General features: G+C 46.6%; 2 protein-coding genes across 2 annotated transcripts in view; both read right to left on the bottom strand.

Moving 5' to 3' along the window:
* Window positions 1-3,800, bottom strand: part of hsd11b2 (hydroxysteroid (11-beta) dehydrogenase 2) — a 34,554-nt gene extending 30,754 nt beyond the window's left edge. Inside the window, exon 1 of the mRNA XM_044359010.1 lies at window positions 3,361-3,800. Within this exon, the coding sequence (XP_044214945.1) occupies window positions 3,361-3,643 (283 nt within the window). The 5' untranslated portion in view covers window positions 3,644-3,800. The remainder of the gene's footprint in view (window positions 1-3,360) is intronic.
* LOC122986857 (NLR family CARD domain-containing protein 3-like) overlaps window positions 1-23,558 on the bottom strand; it is a 934,102-nt gene that overhangs the window by 111,427 nt on the left and 799,117 nt on the right. The window lies entirely within an intron of this gene.

Raw genomic sequence — 23,558 nt, 5'->3', positions numbered from 1 at the left:
TAATGTTTGCACACAAGCTGTTTGAGACATGAAAACTGCTGCTGGACAGAGAAAATACAGCTGCAAATACACGAGATCCACAGTAAAGAGTCAGAGAACTGCTGTATGCTGTTTAAACATGCATCTATGTTTTAAGAAACTGTCAGACAATAGGTGTTTGAGGCTAACAGCACAGAGGCTAACTTTATTTTAGAGATGACAGGAAGTGACGGAGAGATTCAACAAATGTCCACAGCTGGACTGAAACTGATGACGTTTGCTGTTCGTGGTCGTCAGGTGGTGAAACGTAGTGTTCAATGTGTATATTTGTGACACTGAGTTGCATCAAAGCATTTCTGTCCACTGCTACAGACGCTTCTGTTACACCGTCTCCCTCCCAAAACCAAATAAAATCCTCAAGTCCAAAATCACATCACTACAAATTAAATGAAAATAATAATATCGCGCACATCAAAACACAACCAGGACGTTCGCTAAATGTCACCATAAACCTTGACTTTCTCTCAGGCCACTAGAGGGCAGAAGACACCAAGCGATGATCAGCGAGGACAAAACGCTCAGAGACGTTGTGACCGAGCAGGAAACTTCGGGTCTGACAAGTGAAGCCAACGCAGAAGTGACTTAAACCTGCGTTCTCTCTAACGGCCAGCAGGGGGCGACGCCAAAACAAGTCTGATGTATGGAAGTCTATAAGAAAATGACCCTACTTCTCACTTGATTTATTACCTCAGTAAACAGTTTCCTAATGAGTTTATGGTCTCAGTCACTAGTACAAAGTCTTTTTCAATACAGCACGATGTTCATTCTTTAAATTATGGTCCCGTTTACAGTAAAATAGACAATAAAGCAGCGTATGCTTTAGGGCGGGGCTACGTTGTGATTGACAAGCCGCTACCATGGCAACAACGTTGATTACACAACATAACTATGGCGTAACCCCCAGATTCACAGAGTATAGTGGTAGCAGTAACGTCACTATTTCAGTGTTTTTTCAGTTTATGAAAGTTAATTGTAACATTTTATTTGCCTATAAAAGTCGTGTTCAGTGTTTGGTTGAACTAACGGACCCTCGAAGGAGTCGGATGTTCAGTTTTTCTGGTAAGTTCATTTTGTTTTAATGGTTTTAGGCCTGTTTTCGCTAACGAAATTTAGCATTAGCATTATCACAGTTACATCCATGCTGTAAATGCACAGTGCTAACCAAGCTAGCAGCTAGCGCTACGGTCAGCTCCACCCTCTCGTCCAAATATGGTCACTTCTGGCTCCAAAAATCACTGACGATGACGGTCGAAGTCGAGGCTTCAAAACAGCAATTTACAAACCGTTGTGTGACGTCATGGCGACCGCCTCCATATTTTTTTTTTACGTTGGTCGCGACTGACAGCAGCTGCAGTTGTTCTCCAGCTCGCTCTGTGAGCAGAAACCACGTCAGCAAGACTGAAGCAGCAAATGAGACTCTCGGGTGAAGTTCAGAGTTCAGACACTTTGTTCTACGACAGCTGGAATCAGCAGCAGTACGGTCCTGGATGTTCTACATGAACAGACGTAAAAACACAACAGCAGAGCGAGCAGAGCGTCCGTCGCTCGCTATGCTGGCGGCCGCTCTACCTGTAGAGGACCAGAGGAGCGGTCTGGGAAAGTTTCCACTGAAAGTGTGTTTATATGCAGATTACAGCAGAGAACAGTTACACAAAGGCAGAGTGTTGCTGTTATTAAACACTCACATAAATCTGCAGATCTGATTATCTCGTTAACTACGACACAAAGAGCCAAAGCCAGCTGGACCCAGACAGCACGACGTGATTAACGGAGACGGAGGCCAATCCAAACACACACACACTCACTAATACACACTCACACACACACACACACTATTACACACACACACACACACACACACACACACACACACACACACACACTCACTATTACACACACACACACACACACACTATTACACACTCACACACACACTAACACACACATACACACATATACACTCACAAGCACACACACACACACACACACACACACACTCACTAACACACTAACACACACATATACACATATACACTCACAAGCACACACACACACACACACACACACACACACACTCACTAACACACACACACACACATATACACTCACAAGCACACACACACACACACTCACTAACACACACACACACACACACATATACACTCACAAGCACACACACTAACACACACATACACACTCACACACACACACACACACACACTCACTAACACACACACACACACATATACACTCACAAGCACACACACTAACACACAATAATACACACTCTAACACACACACATACACATTATTACACACACACACAAACATTTATACACACACACACTAATACACACACACACACATATGCACACACACTAACACACACACACACACACACACACACTAATACACACACACACACTAATACACACACACACACATATGCACACACACTAACACACACACACACAAACACACTAATACACACACACACACATATGCACACACACTTATACACACACACATACACACACACACACACAGATCCATAAACTGATCAGGTTTCTTATCATCTGCTCTGATAACAGAAAGTGGGACAAAAACAGTCGTCAGTAACCTGTGAACACTGTAACCTGCTGCACCCCCCCCCCCCCCCCCCCCCGGCAGCCAGCTATTGTTCACACACATTCACACACACACACACACTCACACTCTGTCACCAGTGATCAGAGGCTCGTCTGAGATCATTTACGTTCACACAGCAGCAGATTACGACACTCTTCCTCTTGACCTCCTCCAGCCTGGTTTTCCCCCTCGAGTCCTTCGCTCAGTTAAAGACTCGCAGATCAGCCGAACTGCGTCTGTGTGAAACATCGAGTCTCACAGCTGCAGCATTTCAAACACACGACTCCTCCTGACAGATTTGGAAACTTTGGAAAAAAAAAAAATCTCCACCAGAAAAATAAACATGAGTTTTAAATAACTTAGTGAAGGGCTGAAGATGTTTTCCAGTTTTAGGAAGAATGTGAACTTTGCTCAGGGACAAAGCAAACATGTCTCACAAATAATGTGCTTAAGTTTAATCTCAGGAGTCACATTATGTTTAAACCTCGTATCTCCACCGTCAGAGCAGCTGAAGCAGCAGTTCAAACCACTTTCACACTCAAAACATGAAGACAAGAATCATCCTGCTGACACGAGGCTGCTTCTCCCTTCACATCTTAATTTCAGCAGGGACACATTTAAAGGTGTGTGTGGTGGAAATAAGCGTGCAAAAAAGCAAAAAGACACCTGTGAGTGGGAGGAGCCTCCTCTTACCTGTGATGAGGACGGCTTTGTCCTGGGCGGGCAGGGCGGCGTGCAGCGCGCCGGTCTTGGCAGCGGAGTAGAGGCAGCAGGCGAGGCCGAGCAGCGCCAGCAGCAGCGCGGCCGGCAGGCAGAACGCCCACAGACGCTCCACCAGCACGGTGGCCCCCAACCACGCCACCAGGGTGGGGGCGGCGCTCAGGTGGGACGCCAAAATCTTCTTCATGAGCCCACCGACCAACATGGTGAGAATGCAGAGGTAAATCCAGAAGGGAAGAGTGAAATCCTCCATCATCAGAGGAGAAGTTTACCTGTGTGTGTGTGTCTGCTTCTCTCTGACTGTGTCACTGTGTGTCTCTCTGCTCGACACTCTCTGACTCTCTGACTGGTCGCTGGAGTGAAACCGGTGCAGCTCCTCTCTCTCCAGATCTCTCTGAGTATATATAGAGCTGAGCTGCAGGGGAGGAGGGACTACAGGCTGCAGCCCTGCATCTAATCTGCAGCCCACACACACACACACACACACACACACACACACACACACACACACACACACACACACACAGCCTGCCTCATGAATAATCATCACTATGGATTATCAGAGTTTTTTTAATCAGGGAAACTTATCAAAAGTGTCTCAAACCGGCAGAATGTGATCAGCTTTGTATCTGCGGAGGAGTCGGCGCTGTTTGTTGTGTCAGCTGGATGATTGTTTGTTTGTTTACTGTTGACGGGTCTGGAGATACAAGCAAACTCATGTGACAATTAAAAGACTTGAAACTTCCTGAGGTCAAGAAACGCGTCAAATTCTAAAGGGCTCCGGAGCTTTCCACCGTTATCACATGGTCTTCATCATCAGGGGGGGGGGTGGTGTGTGTTTGCGCGGTTGTCGTGGAGACAGCTCAGTCGTTCTTATGATTTACTGAGTTTGCTTCAGTAAATGATTTTATTACGTTATTTTTTTTTATATTTGTAAGAAAAAAAAAAGTCCGTGCAAAGGATTTGCCAGAGCTTTCATCTACATCACATGGTCTTCATCAGTGGATGGAGTTTGCTCGGTTGTCATGGAGACGGATCTGTCGGCGTCTCAGCGGTTGTTTCGTCCGATGATTGATTTAATTTGTCAGTTTAACTCCGACACTGAGGAATACAGTGTGATGTGGCTGAAAGCTCTGCAAAAAAAACAGTAAGTGGAATTTAGGCTGGGATGTTTTTTCACTTTGGTGCCTTTTTTTCCCTGATCAGACTTAAATAATCAAAAAAATAAACAAAACTAAAACCTTTTATGATCAGGAAATTAAAGCTTTAACGTCTTTAATTAAAGATAAATAAAGTTTAATACAATTAAATAAAATTAAATAAAGTTAAAGGAGTTTGAATCAGATCATCTGGACTCGTTTGTAGATGTTTGAAGACGTTTTGCTGAAAACCAAAATAATGAAGAAGACAAACAAACAAACAAACAAACAAACAGCTGACTGAACGTTTACAGCAGCAGGATTAACGTCTCACTTCTGAACTCTTCATACGTTCAACAGAATTCACCGTGTTGAACTTTAACTCAGATCTTCATCAACTTCTCTGTTTTTACGTCGTTTTACATCTTTAAACTCTTGTAAGAAAAAATCTGTTTAGAAGACGCAGTTTGCTTCGTTCTGCGTCTACAGACAGAAAATAAAAATACATGAACTCGACCTCATTTCGTTCCTCAGTGACCTCATGAACTTCACTCTCCTTTCCTCGACTTCCTGTCCTCACTGTGACCTTCTTCTTCTTCCTCTTCTTCTTCTTCTTCGGTTGGACGACGTCCACTTCTTTAACAGTGAGATCTTTCAGGTGAACAGAGGTGCAGTCTGTTCATATCAAATATGACATCATATCGAATATGACATCATATCAAATATGACATCATATCGAATATTGTCCTGGAGACGACTGAACAGCTGTTGAGATAAAACAGTGAACGTGATGAAACGTGTGATCACAGCTGAGACATTCGTTACTGTAGCTGCAGATTCAGATGAAGCTTCTCTGCAGAATATAAAGTAGTTTAAATGAACCTTTTACCAGCTGCAACATGACTGATTATTGTTAAAGCATCAATAATTATAATCAATATATCATATAATGTGTATTATCCTGCATGATTAGTACTTTAGGACCTCGTTAAACCTCGTTAAACCTCGTTAAACCGTCGTCTCCTTCATTAAAACTCTGTAATTGTTGGTTTGTAAAGTTTCCTGCTGGACGCCAGAAGCTCCTCCGTCTGTAACGTTCATCTCACTGTTTCACTTCCACCCTGCTGTCACACACTGGACCGTGATTGGCTACAAGCTAGTGATGTCATAAATCCTGCAGCTGCGTCCAGGTGAAACTTTCACAACAAACTGCAGAGTTCTTCTGCCTTCACCTCCTGCACCTCCTGCTGACTCCTGCACCTCCTGCTGACTCCTGCACCTCCTGCTGACTCCTGCTGACTCCTGCACCTCCTGTTGATTCCTGCACCTCCTGTCGACTCCTGCACCTCCTGTTGATTCCTGCACCTCCTGCTGACTCCTGCACCTCCTGCTGACTCCTTCACCTCCTGCTGACTCCTGCTGACTCCTGCTGACTCCTGCACCTCCTGCTGACTCCTGCACCTCCTCCTGACTCCTGCTGACTCCTGCACCTCCTGCTGACTCCTGCTGACTCCTGCACCTCCTGTTGATTCCTGCACCTCCTGCTGACTCCTGCACCTCCTGTTGATTCCTGCACCTCCTGTCGACTCCTGCTGACTCCTTCACCTCCTGCTGACTCCTGCTGACTCCTGCACCTCCTGCTGACTCCTGCACCTCCTGCTGACTACTGCTGACTCCTGCTGACTCCTTCACCTCCTACTGACTCCTGCTGACTCCTTCACCTCCTGCTGACTCCTGCTGACTCCTGCACCTCCTGCTGACTCCTTCACCTCCTGCTGACTCCTACTGACTCCTTCACCTCCTGCTGACTCCTGCACCTCCTGCTGACTCCTGCTGACTCCTTCACCTCCTGCTGACTCCTGCTGACTCCTGCACCTCCTGCTGACTCCTGTTGACTCCTTCACCTCCTGCTGACTCCTGCACCTCCTGCTGACTCCTGTTGACTCCTTCACCTCCTGCTGACTCCTGCACCTCCTGCTGACTCCTTCACCTCCTGTTGACTCCTTCACCTCCTGCTGACTCCTGCACCTCCTGCTGACTCCTTCACCTCCTGTTGACTCCTGCACCTCCTGCTGACTCCTGCACCTCCTGCTGACTCCTTCACCTCCTGCTGACTCCTGCTGACTCCTTCACCTCCTGCTGACTCCTACTGACTCCTTCACCTCCTGCACCTCCTGTTGACTCCTTCACCTCCTGCTGACTCCTGTTGACTCCTTCACCTCCTGCTGACTCCTACTGACTCCTTCACCTCCTGCTGACTCCTGCACCTCCTGCTGACTCCTGCTGACTCCTGCACCTCCTGCTGACTCCTACTGACTCCTTCACCTCCTGCTGACTCCTTCACCTCCTGCTGACTCCTGCTGACTCCTTCACCTCCTGCACCTCCTGTTGACTCCTTCACCTCCTGCTGACTCCTGCATCTCCTGCTGACTCCTTCACCTCCTGCACCTCCTGTTGACTCCTTCACCTCCTGCTGACTCCTGTTGACTCCTTCACCTCCTGCTGACTCCTTCACCTCCTGTTGTTGACTCCTTCACCTCCTACTGACTCCTACTGACTCCTGCTGACTCCTTCACCTCCTGTTGTTGACTCCTGCACCTCCTGCTGACTCCTTCACCTCCTGTTGTTGACTCCTGCACCTCCTGCTGACTCCTGCACCTCCTGCTGACTCCTTCACTTCCTGCTGACTCCTGCACCTCCTGCTGACTCCTTCACCTCCTTCACCTCCTGCTGACTCCTGTTGACTCCTTCACCTCCTGCTGACTCCTGCTGACTCCTTCACCTCCTACTGACTCCTGCTGACTCCTTCACCTCCTGTTGTTGACTCCTGCTGACTCCTGCACCTCCTGCTGACTCCTTCACCTCCTGCTGACTCCTGCTGACTCCTTCACCTCCTGCTGACTCCTGCACCTCCTGCTGACTGTTGCTGACTCCCACTGACTACTTCACCTCCTGCTGACTCCTTCACCTCCTGTTGTTGACTCCTGCACCTCCTGCTGACTACTTCACCTCCTGCTGACTCCTTCACCTCCTGCTGACTCCTGCTGACTGTTGCTGACTCCTACTGACTCCTTCACCTCCTGCTGACTCCTTCACCTCCTGCTGACTCCTACTGACTCCTGCTGACTCCTGCACCTCCTGCACCTCCTGCTGACTCCTGCTGACTCCTTCACCTCCTACTGACTCCTGCTGACTCCTGCTGACTCCTTCACCTCCTGCTGACTCCTGCTGACTCCTGCTGACTCCTTCACCTCCTGCTGACTCCTGCTGACTCCTACTGACTCCTACTGACTCCTGCTGACTCCTGCTGACTCCTTCACCTCCTGCTGACTCCTGCTGACTCCTACTGACTCCTGCTGACTCCTTCACCTCCTGTTGTTGACTCCTGCACCTCCTGCTGACTCCTTCACCTCCTGCTGACTCCTGCTGAGTCCTGCTGACTGTTGCTGACTCCTGCTGACTCCTTCACCTCCTGCTGACTCCTACTGACTCCTGCTGACTCCTGCACCTCCTGCTGACTCCTGCTGACTCCTGCTGACTCCTTCACCTCCTACTGACTCCTGCTGACTCCTTCACCTCCTGCTGACTCCTGCACCTCCTGCTGACTCCTGCTGACTCCTGCACCTCCTGCTGACTCCTACACCTCCTGCGGACTCCTGCACCTCCTACTGACTCCTACTGACTCCTGCTGACTCCTTCACCTCCTGTTGTTGACTCCTGCACCTCCTGCTGACTCCTTCACCTCCTGTTGTTGACTCCTGCACCTCCTGCTGACTCCTGCACCTCCTGCTGACTCCTTCACCTCCTGCTGACTCCTGCACCTCCTGCTGACTCCTTCACCTCCTTCACCTCCTGCTGACTCCTGTTGACTCCTTCACCTCCTGCTGACTCCTGCTGACTCCTTCACCTCCTACTGACTCCTGCTGACTCCTTCACCTCCTGTTGTTGACTCCTGCACCTCCTGCTGACTCCTTCACCTCCTGTTGTTGACTCCTGCACCTCCTGCTGACTCCTTCACCTCCTGCTGACTCCTGCACCTCCTGCTGACTCCTTCACCTCCTTCACCTCCTGCTGACTCCTGCTGACTCCTTCACCTCCTGCTGACTCCTGCTGACTCCTTCACCTCCTGTTGTTGACTCCTGCACCTCCTGCTGACTCCTTCACCTCCTGCTGACTCCTGCTGAGTCCTGCTGACTCCTGCTGACTGTTGCTGACTCCTACTGACTACTTCACCTCCTGCTGACTCCTTCACCTCCTGCTGACTCCTGCTGACTCCTTCACCTCCTACTGACTCCTGTTGACTCCTGCTGACTCCTTCACCTCCTGCTGACTGTTGCTGACTCCTACTGACTACTTCACCTCCTGCTGACTCCTTCACCTCCTGCTGACTCCTGCTGACTCCTTCACCTCCTACTGACTCCTGCTGACTCCTGCTGACTCCTTCACCTCCTACTGACTCCTGTTGACTCCTGCTGACTCCTTCACCTCCTGCTGACTCCTGCTGCCTCCTACTGACTCCTACTGACTCCTGCTGACTCCTGCTGACTCCTTCACCTCCTGCTGACTCCTGCTGAGTCCTGTTGACTGTTGCTGACTCCTGCTGACTCCTTCACCTCCTGCTGACTCCTACTGACTCCTGCTGACTCCTGCACCTCCTGCTGACTCCTGCTGACTCCTGCTGACTCCTTCACCTCCTACTGACTCCTGCTGACTCCTTCACCTCCTGCTGACTCCTGTACCTCCTGCTGACTCCTACACCTCCTGCTGACTCCTGCACCTCCTCCTGACTCCTGCACCTCCTGCTGACTCCTGCTGACTCCTGCTGACTCCTGCACCTCCTGCTGACTCCTGTTGACTCCTTCACCTCCTGCTGACTCCTGCTGACTCCTGCACCTCCTGCCGACTCCTGCTGACTCCTTCACCTCCTGTTGTTGACTCCTTCACCTCCTACTGACTCCTACTGACTCCTGCTGACTCCTTCACCTCCTGTTGTTGACTCCTGCACCTCCTGCTGACTCCTTCACCTCCTGCTGACTCCTTCACCTCCTGTTGTTGACTCCTGCACCTCCTGCTGACTCCTGCACCTCCTGCTGACTCCTTCACCTCCTGCTGACTCCTGCACCTCCTGCTGACTCCTTCACCTCCTGCTGACTCCTGTTGACTCCTTCACCTCCTGCTGACTCCTTCACCTCCTGCTGACTCCTGCTGACTCCTTCACCTCCTGTTGACTCCTTCACCTCCTGCTGACTCCTTCACCTCCTGCTGACTCCTGCTGACTCCTTCACCTCCTGTTGACTCCTTCACCTCCTACTGACTCCTACTGACTCCTACTGACTCCTGCTGACTCCTTCACCTCCTGTTGTTGACTCCTGCTGACTCCTGCACCTCCTGCTGACTCCTTCACCTCCTGCTGACTCCTGCTGACTCCTGCACCTCCTGCTGACTGTTGCTGACTCCTACTGACTACTTCACCTCCTGCTGACTCCTGCACCTCGTACTGACTCCTGCTGACTCTTTCACCTCCTACTGACTCCTGCTGACTCCTGCTGACTCCTTCACCTCCTGCTGACTCCTGCTGACTCGTGCTGACTCCTACTGACTCCTGCTGACTCCTACTGACTCCTGCTGACTCCTGCTGGCTCCTTCACCTCCTGCTGACTCCTACTGACTCCTGCTGACTCCTGCTGACTCCTTCACCTCCTGCTGACTCCTGCTGACTCCTACTGACTCCTGCTGACTCCTTCACCTCCTGTTGTTGACTCCTGCACCTCCTGCTGACTCCTACTGACTCCTGCTGACTCCTTCACCTCCTGTTGTTGACTCCTGCACCTCCTGCTGACTCCTTCACCTCCTGCTGACTCCTGCTGAGTCCTGCTGACTGTTGCTGACTCCTGCTGACTCCTTCACCTCCTGCTGACTCCTACTGACTCCTGCTGACTCCTGCACCTCCTGCACCTCCTGCTGACTCCTTCACCTCCTGCTGACTCCTACTGACTCCTGCTGACTCCTGCACCTCCTGCTGACTCCTGCTGACTCCTACTGACTCCTGCTGACTCCTGCACCTCCTGCTGACTACTGCTGACTCCTGCTGACTCCTTCACCTCCTACTGACTCCTGCTGACTCCTTCACCTCCTGCTGACTCCTGCTGACTCCTACTGACTCCTTCACCTCCTGCTGACTCCTGCTGACTCCTACTGACTCCTACTGACTCCTGCTGACTCCTGCTGACTCCTTCACCTCCTGCTGACTCCTGCTGACTCCTACTGACTCCTACTGACTCCTGCTGACTCCTGCTGACTCCTTCACCTCCTGCTGACTCCTGCTGACTCCTACTGACTCCTGCTGACTCCTGCACCTCCTGCATTCACCAGTTTTCTTGGTTTCAGGCTTTTTTCTCAGACGTGAACTGAACGTTGAGTCGAGAGCGACGACTTCAGAAATACGATGAACCTGTTGAAGGTTTTTATTTGGATCCACAAACGCAGCGGAACAGGAGCCTCATATGATGCTGATGATGAAACGTCAGGAACGTTCAGGTGACGTCTATCAGGCTGAAACCAGAGAGTTTGTTGGATCAGTCGTATGAACAAACCTCACACAGAAAAGTTCTCATGTGAGACACAATATTTTAAACTTTGACCACAAGAAGAATTCTTTATTTCCAACAGGAGTGACGGATCTTAAACAGTTTAGAGCGTCATGTTGTGTTTCAGTGTTTCTGCTGCTGATCATCTTGCTTTCATTGTTGTTTCACTCCTGACCTCCTCCGTGACTTTGACGTGAGCAGAGATCAGGATCAGGTCAGCAACCTCACCTGTCTGACATGATTACCTCTAACCTCGTTCCCTTAATCCGGCCGCTTTGACATGCATCACGTCCCGCACGTGTCCCAGATCAGCTTTACCGATCACACAGTGACCCCCGGCCTCGCAGGAAGTCCCACAACCTGCAGATTACACTGCGGGAACCCTGAGCGAGAGGCCGGAGGACGCCGTCAGGTCACCTTCATGAAGCTGCATCTGCTTCTTTACAGTCCAGTCACACAGTTCCTGGAAGATAAACAAGCCCCGAAGACCCCGAAGCTCCTTTAACAACATTTAGCAGAATCCTCAAAGACTCTTCGTCTGTTCATGTGAAACCAAAGTGATTGATTGTTAACCTGCCGCAGGATGACATGTTGTCTGCGCTCGTCAGTGACTGAACTCGTGGTTCCTAAAAGCATCTTAAGGCTGAGATGATCGTAAAATCCATCTTAAGAACCTTCTTAAGCTCAAGAGCTGTTTCCCAAAAGCATCGTAACTGAACGAGAGACTCCTGAAGACTCGAGAGCATCTGAAGAAGCTGCAAAACGACTTGTTTTATTCAACTTTTCATTGTTTTTGTTCGTTTTTGATTCTATATTTACTATACAGTCATGAACACTGATGTTAAATGAGCGATGAAACTAAACCAACAAACCACAAAATGAATTCAACAGTTGATCTGCCGGTTTGTGTCGTCATCGTCCTCCTCTGCCTCATCATATCTTCATCTTTTCTTGTTATTTATGGTGTGTTTATGTTCGTCTCATGCTTACATACAGAATAACTCATATTCATGACACTTGAATATTCCACCCAGTAACGTGAATTATAAAGACTGCAGACTGTTTGCTGCACATGAAGCTTCGTACTCATAAAACCTTTATTTGTGCAGCTTTGTAATATGTTTATTTTCATTATATAGCAGCTTTCAAACAGTTAAACATGCAAAGTTACTTTAAAATGCATTCATCATCATCTTCATCACCGCAGACAGCTGATGTTAATGGCGTGCGCTTTCAGAGTGTTTGTAGAAACGCTGTCATCAGGAATACGAGGTCCTGGTCTGCGATAGACCTGGAGGCCTGTAACCTCCCGTAGTGACGTCTCAACGGGGTCTTTTTCTCTCCCGGATGTTCGGTTCAAAGGGACGCTGGATGGAAAATGTATTCATTTTGATGAATGACCAGAGTTTTGGGATCAGGATGTTCTCTGAGCTGTCTCAGGTGACGATAAAATAAGTTTTATTGGTCTTATCTGATGTCCTCCATCAGGGACGAGGCGAGGAGGTTTTCAGATGGCCTGAAAGGTGGAACACACAACTCTCCTTGTGTTAAAGACTGAATGAAATGGTGATCACATGTTCTTTTTATTCACCGGTGCAGACAGACAGACAACATACACCATAATGTGTTTGGATTCTTCGTGAAAGGATCATTCTGCTGATTTTCTATATTTGTCTTCATGTTTGGATCCAAACCAACAATGATTATTGTGTTTGTATCAAAGCTGATATATCTGATTCATCCGTTGTTGTCCAGAAACTATTAAAAACATGTCAGTGAGTCACACCGCTGCACTGGGTCACATGTTCCTTCATCATCAAGAGTTTGGTCACATTAGTTTGTTTAGAAACGGCTCCAAAGACTAATAACAGCATCATGTCGTACGTAAGTTCTTTGAGAAATGTATAGTTTCTGGGTCAGAGTCTTATCAATATGTCTGACACAGGGAGAGGAAATAAAACAGAGACGAGTTGAGAGGGAGAGACTAATGTTATCTTGGTCTCAGTCAAAAAGCTCTGATGTAACTTTAGGCTTAAAACTTGTATTCTGGGGCTCTGCTGGAATATCTTTGTATTGTTTCCAGTTAAAAACTCCTTATTTACCTTCTACTGGTCCTTTATGCAGCCCCTCAGTTCAGCCTCTGTCTGAAACAGGCCGTTTTAGCTCCTGTCTCTTTAAGGCCCCGCCTCCCGATGAGCCCGCTCTGTTCTGATTGGTCAGCTTTCAGGAAGCTTCCTCTGACTCCGGAGGCTACGTAAACAAACTATAGTAGCAGGATTTCACTTCTTTTTCTCCTTCTTTACTCCAAATGTCAACTTCTCAAATCCATCCGTACATGTTGGAGCTGAACAACACATGGAAACACCTTAGCAACCACCTTAGCAACCGCCTTAGTAACCAAGGCTACAGAACAGACGGCTGTTTATGAGCATGTGCAATGAGCCGACGTCAGCTCGTCAGCGAGGTAGAAATAACCGTCTCAAACGAAGCGTTCAGAGCAGGTTGAAGCCCTGAGTTTTGACTTGCAGGCAGCGTTTCTACAGACGTTCACCTCAAGTTTCTGTACTTTGACCACGTTTAACATCCGACATCAGAACAAGATATAAATAAGAGAAAACCACTAAAAGCTGAATATGAACCCTTTAAGTGAGCAGATCAAGTTAATTGTTGGTTTGGTTCTGCACATGAGATTTGTAGAAAACTACCAGCCGGATCCTTTAACGTCAATTTTTAACTACAAACACCAAAACATTTTTGGTTCCGACTTTTGAAATGTGAATATTATTAAACTTCTATAATAGAAAACTCAAATCTTTGGATTTGTTTTGACTGTTTATAATAAATATATTAACTTTTCAGTATTTTATGACATTTGAAGTCCAAATGATCAGTTACTGGAGAAAATGAGTGTATAATCTATAAAACAGATATATCACCAGTTTTTTAAAATTTTTTAGTTAAAACTGTTTGTCTCCCTGTAGGAAACTGAACATTGATAACATTTCCAGCATCCAAGTGTTCCTGTGTTTTTTGTTCCCAACTGAATCTGATTAAATCAGCTTTAGTTTGGCTCCATGTTTTGTCCTCTGCTGCAGCTTCATCCTGCTGCCAAAACACACAGCAGACTCTCAGTCAAAAGTCCTGGAAAACTTGTTCTTTTCCTGAAAAGCGTTGAGAGAACAGCTCGAGCCTGATCTGTGTCAGACGTCTCTAGAAGAATCTGGCTTTATCGAGAGACCAGAACAGTTCACTCTGTATTATCTGAAGGGAATAATTAGTCTTCCGTCAGTCTGAGTTAGAGTCGAGTAACTAGATCATGTGTGAAGCTCTAATCTTGCATTTTTTTAATTCAAATCTGTCTCACTTCAGCTGAGTTACCATCAGATGGAAATGAAAGATTAGAAATGTGGAGTCACTGAGCCTGAAACAGCTTCCACAGCTGTTGTGTTATTCTAAACCACAGCGTGCCACATAACATGCAGACAACCAGCAATGTTGCTGAGATGTTGACCTGACGTTGTTATGTAACGTTGTGAATATTGTTCATACTTTTGAAAATAAAACCTGCGTTAAAAAGGTAAAAATCCCCATAAAGTTCTAATCTGTAACTGGGATTATAACTCAGTTTTAGTACACATTAAATGTTCTTCGTTATAAGTTCGGCTGCTATCTTCACTTTTCTTTAACGAGAGTCATTGAATACTGGTCTCTCATGCAACGTAGAACTAAATTATTTCCCATCATTTGAACAAAATAGCCCTGGAAATGATCCAAAATGCCCCCAAAACCTGTTTCATGAGGGCAAAGAAGCCGTTGTAAAAAACAATTAATTTCCTGCCCTGCCTAACCTCAGTCTGACAGATTTGCGTTCTTTGGCCTCTTTAGAATAAAGCTCTGCTGGTTTGAACAACATCAGATTAAAAAAGGGTTGTTTATGTAATGAAGTTCAGCGTCTCTGTTCTCGTCCCACAGCCGTCCGGAGAAACATTTCTCTTCTCGGCTGCCCAGTCGAGCTCGCTGTCATTGCAGCTCTTGGTGCCAAACATGCCTCCGGCTGTGTGAGCCAGCAGCCGGCTGGCAGCTGCAGAAAGTTTCTCGTCTTCAGTCCGACGCACTCCAAGAATCCAGAGAGCCGCATTTCAGAGAACCGCCCTGATCCAGACTGTGACTGTGCACATGATGCGGTTGCAGTTTCTCTCAGACCTCAGAGGCTCACACAGAGGGCAGCTGGGGCCATGCAGGGGTCAGGCAAGGGCCACACCGGGACTGTAGAGGGCCACACCGGGACTGTAGAGGGCCACACCAGGACTGTAGAGGACCACACGGGGACTGCAGAGAGCTACAAAGAGACACCAGGGCCAAGTCCTTACTATAGGGGGCCACACTATGACTGTAGAGGGTTGCATCAGGACACCAGAGCTGGGTCCGGACTGTAGAGGGCCACACCGGGACTGTAGAGGGCCACACGGGGACTGCAGAGGGCTACAAGGAGACACCAGGGCCAAGTCCTTACTATAGGGGGCCACACCGGGACTGTAGAGGGCCACACCAGGACATTAGGGCAGGGTTTGGACTGTAGAGGGCCACACCAGGACACCAGGAGAGGGTTGGGACTGTAGAGGGTCACACCAGGACACCAGGGCAGGGTCTGGACCGTGGAGCGCCACACCAGGACACCAGGAGAGGGTCCAGACTGTAGAGGGCAACACTGGGACTGTAGAGGGCTACAAGGAGACACCCAGGCCAAGTCCTTACGATAGGGGGCCACACTATGACTGTAGAGGGTCACATCGGGACACCAGGGCCGGGTCTGGACTGTAGAGGGCCACACTGGGACTGTAGAGGGTCACATCGGGACACCAGAGCCAGGTCCTAAGTGTAGAGGGCCACACTGAACACCAGGGCAGGATCTGGACTGTAGAGGGCCACACCAGGACTGTAGAGGGCCACACCAGGACTGTAGAGGGCTACAAGGAGACACCAGGGCCAAGTCCTTACGATAGGGGGCCACACTATGACTGTAGAGGGTCACATCAGGACACCAGGGCCGGGTCTGGACTGTAGAGGGCCACACCAGGACTGTAGAGTGCCACACCGGGACTGTAGAGGGCCACACCAGGACACCAGGAGAGGGTCCAGACTGTAGAGGGCTACAAGGAGACACCCAGGCCAAGTCCTTACTATAGGGGGCCACACTATGACTGTAGAGGGTCGCATCAGGACACCAGGGCTGGGTCCGGACTGTAGAGGGCCACATTGTGACTGTAGAGGGCCACACCGGGACTGTAGAGGGTCACATCGGGACACCAGAGCCAGGTCCTAAGTGTAGAGGGCCACACTGAACACCAGGGCAGGGTCCGGACTGTAGAGGGCCACATTGTGACTGTAGAGGGCCACACTGGGACTGTAGAGGGTCATACTGGGACACCAGGGCCAGGTCTGGGCTGTAGAGGGCCAAACCAGGACACCAGGGCCGGGTCTGGACTGTAGAGGGCCATACCAGGACACCAGGGCCGGGTCTGGACTGTAGAGGGCCATACCAGGACACCAGGGCCGGGTCTGGACTGTAGAGGGCCACACTGGGACTGTAAAGGGTCGCATCGGGACACCAGAGCCAGGTCCTAAGTGTAGAGGGCCACACTGAACACCAGGGCAGGATCCGGATTCAAAGTGCTTTACATCGAGCATAAAAGGCATCAAGACAGAACATAAAAGCAAGACAGCAAAAGACATTTAAATACAATTAAAAAGTGTTGAATTTGGAAATAAACAGAAGCTAAAAAGGAAATAAGAGATAAAACAGGAGAATAAAAGTTACAGTTAAAATATTAACCCTCAAATTTAGTTTAATAAAAGGCGGCAAACAGAAAAGTCTTCAGCTGTGATGTAAAGAACTGAGAGTTGCAGCAGTTACAGTTTTCTGGGAGTTTGTTCAGATATGTGGAGCATAAAAACTGAACGCTGCTTCTCCAGGTTTAGTTTGGACTCTGGGGACAGAAAGCAGACCTGATCCAGACCACCTGAGAGATCTAGATGATTCATAACGTAGCAGCAGATCAGAAACCATTCAGTGCTTTATGAACCAACAGCTGTATTTTAAAATCAGTTCTTTGACAGACAGGAAGCCAGTGTAAAGATCTGAGACCTGGACTGATATGATCCACTTTCTTGGTCTTAGTGAGGACTCGAGCAGCAGCATCTGGATCAGCTGCAGCTGTCTGATCGATTTTTTTAGGGAGGGCCGGGTCCGGACTGTAGAGGGTCACACTGGGACACCAGGGCAGGGTCCTGACTGTAGAGAGCAGATCAGGAAGAGTTGGAACCACAGGAGGATCGGCTGGTGGATCGGAGTGTTGTCAGACAGGGTTGCATAGTGGTTGGAGAGTCGTAGGTGAGTGGTGAGATCTGTCTGAGTGTCTCTTGTGACTGTGGACCACCACTTCAGTCCAGGATGACTGATGATTGGATGTTAAGCAGGAGGAGAGCTGTGGACAGGTGGAGGGGTCCCACAGATCCTGGATGGTTGCACTGAGAGAGGTCATCAGTTTGGACTGTGCAGAGTCCACGTCCATGCAGCTGGACAAGAGTCTTTCTTCTGCAATTCATCAGAAAGCCATTGAATATCCTCCTTATGGTCAGTGATCTTTTTGTTTGCTTTCTGGAGTAGTACATGGTCCTCACAGTTCATAGTTGTCAAATATGAGTCAGTTAGCTTAGCATCAGGCTAAACGCATGCAAAGACCAGTTTGAAAATAACAAATAAAATAGATAATTCATGGTTTAAGTGGAAAATAAAACAGAAATAGCATCAATAAAAGTGTTAGTTTTGAGATTTAAAAGATGGTTGTGGTTCTGCAGCTTCACATACTCAGGCAGCTGAGAGGTCCTGACTGTAAAACCAGGTTTCCTCCCTGATGAAATGATTCATGTCTGACCAAATAAAGGTTTTAATATAAATCTTCTCTGTGCATGAAGAACATTTTCTTTTCTGTGAACAGCTTCAGGTTTCCTGGACTCACTGCACGTGAAACTGACTCAACACTTGGCCTCTTCATCTTTTTACAGTAATCAAGAAATGATGGTATAAAAGCATAAATGAGTTTCTAAAGATAAGCACAAGAGAGGAAAGACCTGAGTTTTGAGAGTTTTTCCAGAGTTGGAGGAAACATAACTGAACAACTCTTGTAACTGTTGAAAAGTGCAGGTTTGATATTTGCAGACAGAGAGCTGTGACTCTTAAAGGACCAGATACAATAATTTCTTTTTATTATTTTCATTTAGCCTTTGCTTTAATCATATTTCTGAGAGCAGCCCTGTCTCCTAGAAATCACTTTTACACACAGCAAATATGTTTAGCTAGAAACATAATGCTGTCCGAACCATGTTTACTCTCAACATAATGAGAAAAGGTTGTGAATTCATGTACACCGTGGTTGTGATTAGAGGTTAAGGATAAACTAAAGACTGGGGGCCGAGGACTGAGCCTTGAGGAATACCACAGATCAGAGAGGCGTTATTATAAAATGGAATAAAATCATTTAAAGGTTACAGTACAACTTGTTAAGATTAAAAAAGTTTTTGCAAGTTTTCATGGAGTTTATTAGAACTTTCCGGTCTGTTTTCTGACAGCACTGGTTTGACTGCAGGACTTAAAGGATCTGAGAGAGAAAAAAAGTGGACAATGAAGAACAAGTTTGTCTTCGTGTTAGATTCCACAGTGAGGACACAGACAGGGTGTACAGGACGGACAGGAAGCGGCGTGCTGGGGTCATGTGACATCCTGCAGAGCGTGAAGACAAAGCGGTGGGAGCTGCTCTGTATACAGGGCCTCTGCTCCGGTCTACTTAGCAGGACACACTGAACAATGGAGCTGCAGATTGAGGTCAGTGTGTCACAGAGCTCAGGTCACTGCAGGCCGCTCCACACCAGCTGGTCTCCATGGAAACCAGTGGATATTATGAGGGAAACGTAGTCTTGAGTGGTTTCTTAGAGCAGACGCACCTGCTGAGGATTACTGAACGATCTGACTCACTCAGACACAGCGAGCAAAGTTTCTCTGAGGTCACCTTAAATGTCAGATTCACACCCGGACGTACCTGCAGGATTTATGACATCACAACCAGCTTGGAGCCAATCGTGGTCCAGTATGCAACTGACACATGTGACGTTGAAACTTGAAGCCTCCAGAGCACAAACACTGAGATGGACTTTATAGCGAAGGAGGAAACATCTGGTGTCCGGCAGGAAAACTTTAAATGAAGACGAAGGAGCCGATGTTTAAAGATCCGCACCAGACATGTTTATATGTTTATACTGTATATAAAATACTCATATTTATATTTATATATTTATATATATATATATATTTATATTTCTCTAAATCCATCTTTTCTTCCAGCCAGATTCCTCTCTGTCCTCCAGCAGACTGTTTCTGATGATATTTACATCAAATCTGCATTATTAATGAGCTCCTGCTCTGATTGGCTGGAGGTGCGGCCCCCACCTTCACCCCCAGCCAATCAGAACAGGCCCTAATGAAAGCAGCAGCATGTTTACCTGCAGTAATGTCTGCAGACAGTATATAGCGTCTATGAAGCTGCTGCTGCTCAGCTGAGACTCAACAGGAAGTTTCAGGACGGCGAGATCGAGTCCAAGTTTCCTCACAAAGTCAAAGTCTGTTTTTCAAACGTTAGCTTAGCTTTAGCTCAGATATATTATGTTCCTTTAGCTGAGGAACAGAAAGAAACCATGTTTTAAAACTTCATCACAGACTGAAGATGAAACAGTAGAAAATCCTGCAGCTGAGTGTCGTTCAGCAGACAAACAACCAGTCGCTGATAACGGAGAGAAGATCGTCTCCAGAAATGAATTTCAGTCGTTCCTGATGTAAACGTCCGTCCTCTGGAAGGCTGGAAAGACTTTTTATCTGCTGAGCAACCAGCAACACTTCCAGTGTGCTGCTTCGCTCGTCATCCGGCTGTGATGCAAACTGCGACTACAGACGTTACGTAAACACTCCGCCCTCACAATCTTTAAGAAAAATCCAAAGACCCAACTATTTCTCAAACATTTTAACACCTGATGGACTGAAAACTGCACTGCCTGTTGGCACCTATGTCTGTCAAACTTGAACTTAGCTTTATGGCTCTTACTCATGTTGTTTTCTCCTGACTAGATCCCTGCTTGTGTTGTATTAACTGTCAGATGTACATCACTTTGGATAAAAGTGTCTGCTAAATGGCCGCCAACCTAGAGTCCGGTTCTGCTTGAGGTTTCTTCCCGTTAAAGGGGAGTTTGTGCTGCTCGTGGAGGAATGTTGGGTCTCTGTAAATTAAAGAGTTCGGTCTAGACCTGCTCTATGTGGAAAGACCCCTGACATAACTTCTGTTATGATTTGGCGCTATATAAATAAAATTGAACTGAATTTAATTAAATTAAATTGTAACACTGTAACATCCAACTGCAGGAACAAGAAGAGAACTAAGGAGACTTACTAGAAGTATTTTTAACAAGGTAATTGAACTTTTTTGCGGAAACCAAATCAGACAGCATAACATAAAAGGTCTGAAGGTTTGGAGTCTTTAGCTTCTGTACTGTGATGAGTGGGGGCTGTGAAACACAATAAAGTGAGATAATTTAATATAATAATAACAATAATAATAATAATATTTATATAGCAACTTTAAAAACTGAGTTTACAAAGTGCTTTGACAGATAAAGTGATATAAAAGCAAAGACACACGTCACAGAAAGCAATAACAAGTCCAACATTAAGATGATGACAGTAGAAGACAATGAAAAACAACAGAGAGATGATAAAAAGATTAAAAGACAATAGAAAGACAATAAAAAGACGACATTACAGAAAAGCAAGTCTGAGTTTTAAGAAGTGATTTAAAAGAAGTTACTGATTCTGTTAACCTTAGGGCCCCACCTGAGGAAGAGCCAATGGAGAGAAGCCAGGATTGGGGTGATGTCGTCTGTTAAAACCAGTAAGAAGCTGAGATGTTGTGATCTGAACTAGTTGGAGGTGAAAGAGGGACTTTTGTTTTATGCTGGAAAGGAGAGTTACAGTGGTCTAGTCTGGAGAAAATGGTCAGACTGGGAGAGCACTGGCTTAATTCTGGAAGTGGTTCTTATTTGCAGGAAGCAGGACTGGACAAAGTTTTTTGATGTGTGGCTCAAAACTAGATTTCTGGCAGTGGACTTTGTGTTGGTTGATGGGGGACCAAGACTGATGGGGTTTTTCGGATTAGGGGGACTGAAAAGTATGACTTCTGTTTTTGAGTTGCTGAGTTGAAGGACGTTTTCTTCCATCCAGCAGTTGACATCACTGAGACAATCTACAGCAGCAGCTGGGCTTCTTGGGTCATCAAGTCTCAGGGGAAGGTATATCTGTGTGTCGTCTGCATAGCAATGAAAAGAAATGTTGTGTTGTTGAATGATTTGGCCGAGTGGAAGTATGTGGATGGAAAATAAAATTGGACCTAAAATTGAACCTTGCGGTACACCACTGGTAATGTGGGCTGTGGAGGAAGTGTAGTTACCAATGGTGACCAAGTGCAGTCCTTGATGCCCCCCAGGTCTTAAGATGGTTAATTAAAACAGTGATAAAATAGTGTCTACTGTGTCAAAAGCTGTACTTAGATCTAAAAGAATTAAATCTGCGCTCTTCCCCCGTCGGATGCTAAAAGGAGGCCATTGGTTACCTTGAGGAGGGCAGTTTCTGTGCTACGTAAAGCTCTAAAACCTGACTTTGCTAAAAAAAAAAAAAAAAGTGAAGTTTAGAGATAGGTCTAAAATTATTAAAAACAGAAGGATCCAGGTTAGGTTTCACCACAGCATGTTTAAAAATAGAAGGAAAAAATCAATTTTCTAATATATGTTCAATATGTGCACAAATACAGACACTAAATGCCATGAAGAGGTTTGGATCTGCAGCTACTCTGCTTTTGAAATATGGTGCTTTTCATCAGGCATCAAGACGCGGTGAGTACATCGTGCTAAGAAACAGTGTGTACAAGAGAGACCTTTAGTGTCCTAAACGTTACCCTGGGGTCCGTTGTGGCCTCCCAGAGTATTTCACGCCTGCTCTTGGTGTGATTTTAGTTATTCGACCACTCCTGGGGAGGGTAACAGTGCTGTTGGATGTCTTCAATTTGTACATGATCTGCCTGACAGTTGACTGGTGGAGTCCAAACTCTTTAGAAATGGTTTTGTAACCTTTTCCAGCTCGGTGAGCATCAACAACTCTTCTTCTAAGGTCCTTTGTTTGAGCCATGACACACTTCCACAAACCTGTGAAGCTCAGAGTTTGACAGTGAAGACCCAGATTTCTCTTCTTTAAATAAGGCAGGGCCTCCCAGACTCACATGTGATTGTCATCCCATTGATTGAAACACCCGACTCTAATTTCCCCTTCAAATGAATTGGTAATCCTAGAGGTTCACATACTTTTGCCATGTAACATTGGATAATTTTCCTCAAATAAATGAAAAAGATGAAGAAAATGCTTTGTTTAATTGGGTTCATTTTATCTATTTTTAGGACTTGTGTAAATATCTGATCATGTTTTAGGTCATATTTGTGCAGAAATACAGAAAATTCTAGGCAGCACTGTATGTAGGTGGTGGAACAAGCATGTCACAGAACATATAGTCCAGAGAGGTCTGATCAATAACAGACACACTGGGCCTCATGCAGGAACATTCTCGCATTTATTAATCCTGAGACTCTCTGACTTCTTCTGTCAGATTCACTTGTGCAAGTGTTCAAAGTTGGATTCAACAAACTCTCTTAACTGCCTGAACTCATTGTGAATCGCTTGTTTCAGTCTGATGAATGTCACCCAGTCATGAAGAGGTTTGTGAGATTTCATCATTAATATAATGCATGCCCATAAAACTGCCATATAAGGTGACATTTGTGGGCAAGTTTCATTCACAGAAATGTTCCCAAAGATTGAAAACAACAGCACAGCTTCAAGTCCTTCTTTCAGAAATCAGGAGACAAAAACATAACACATTTAGGAGCGTCAGTAAAAGTCCTGAAACTATCAGAAAATATGAATCCATCAGAGCAGCACTGCACTGTGACAGAAATAAAGAGGAAATGCTTTAACATGAAGTTAGATGCTAAAAAATGTCTTTCTAAAGCAAAGTGACTAATATGAGAGGCATCATGTGACGTCACTGAGATATTAGAGGAGAATATTACAGCCTGTGATGTTACACTATCAGCTGCAACACGACATGATGCTAAACAGAGCTGCAGCTGTTTACTGCTACTGACATGCAGAAATCGCTGCAACAGAATATGACAATAAACATATAAAATATAAAAAATCTCCCAGTAAATTGGCAGCAATGATGATAATATGTAAACAGAATATCAATTTTGCATTACGTTTTTTTTACTTTTAGTTTAAATTCGGTATCAAATGTAA

Source organism: Thunnus albacares, chromosome 1 (genome assembly GCF_914725855.1).
Source record: "Thunnus albacares chromosome 1, fThuAlb1.1, whole genome shotgun sequence".
In the NCBI taxonomy this organism is placed as follows: domain Eukaryota; kingdom Metazoa; phylum Chordata; class Actinopteri; order Scombriformes; family Scombridae; genus Thunnus; species Thunnus albacares.
The sequence above is the reverse complement of the archived record's forward strand: the minus strand, read 5'-3'. Positions and strand labels throughout refer to the sequence as shown.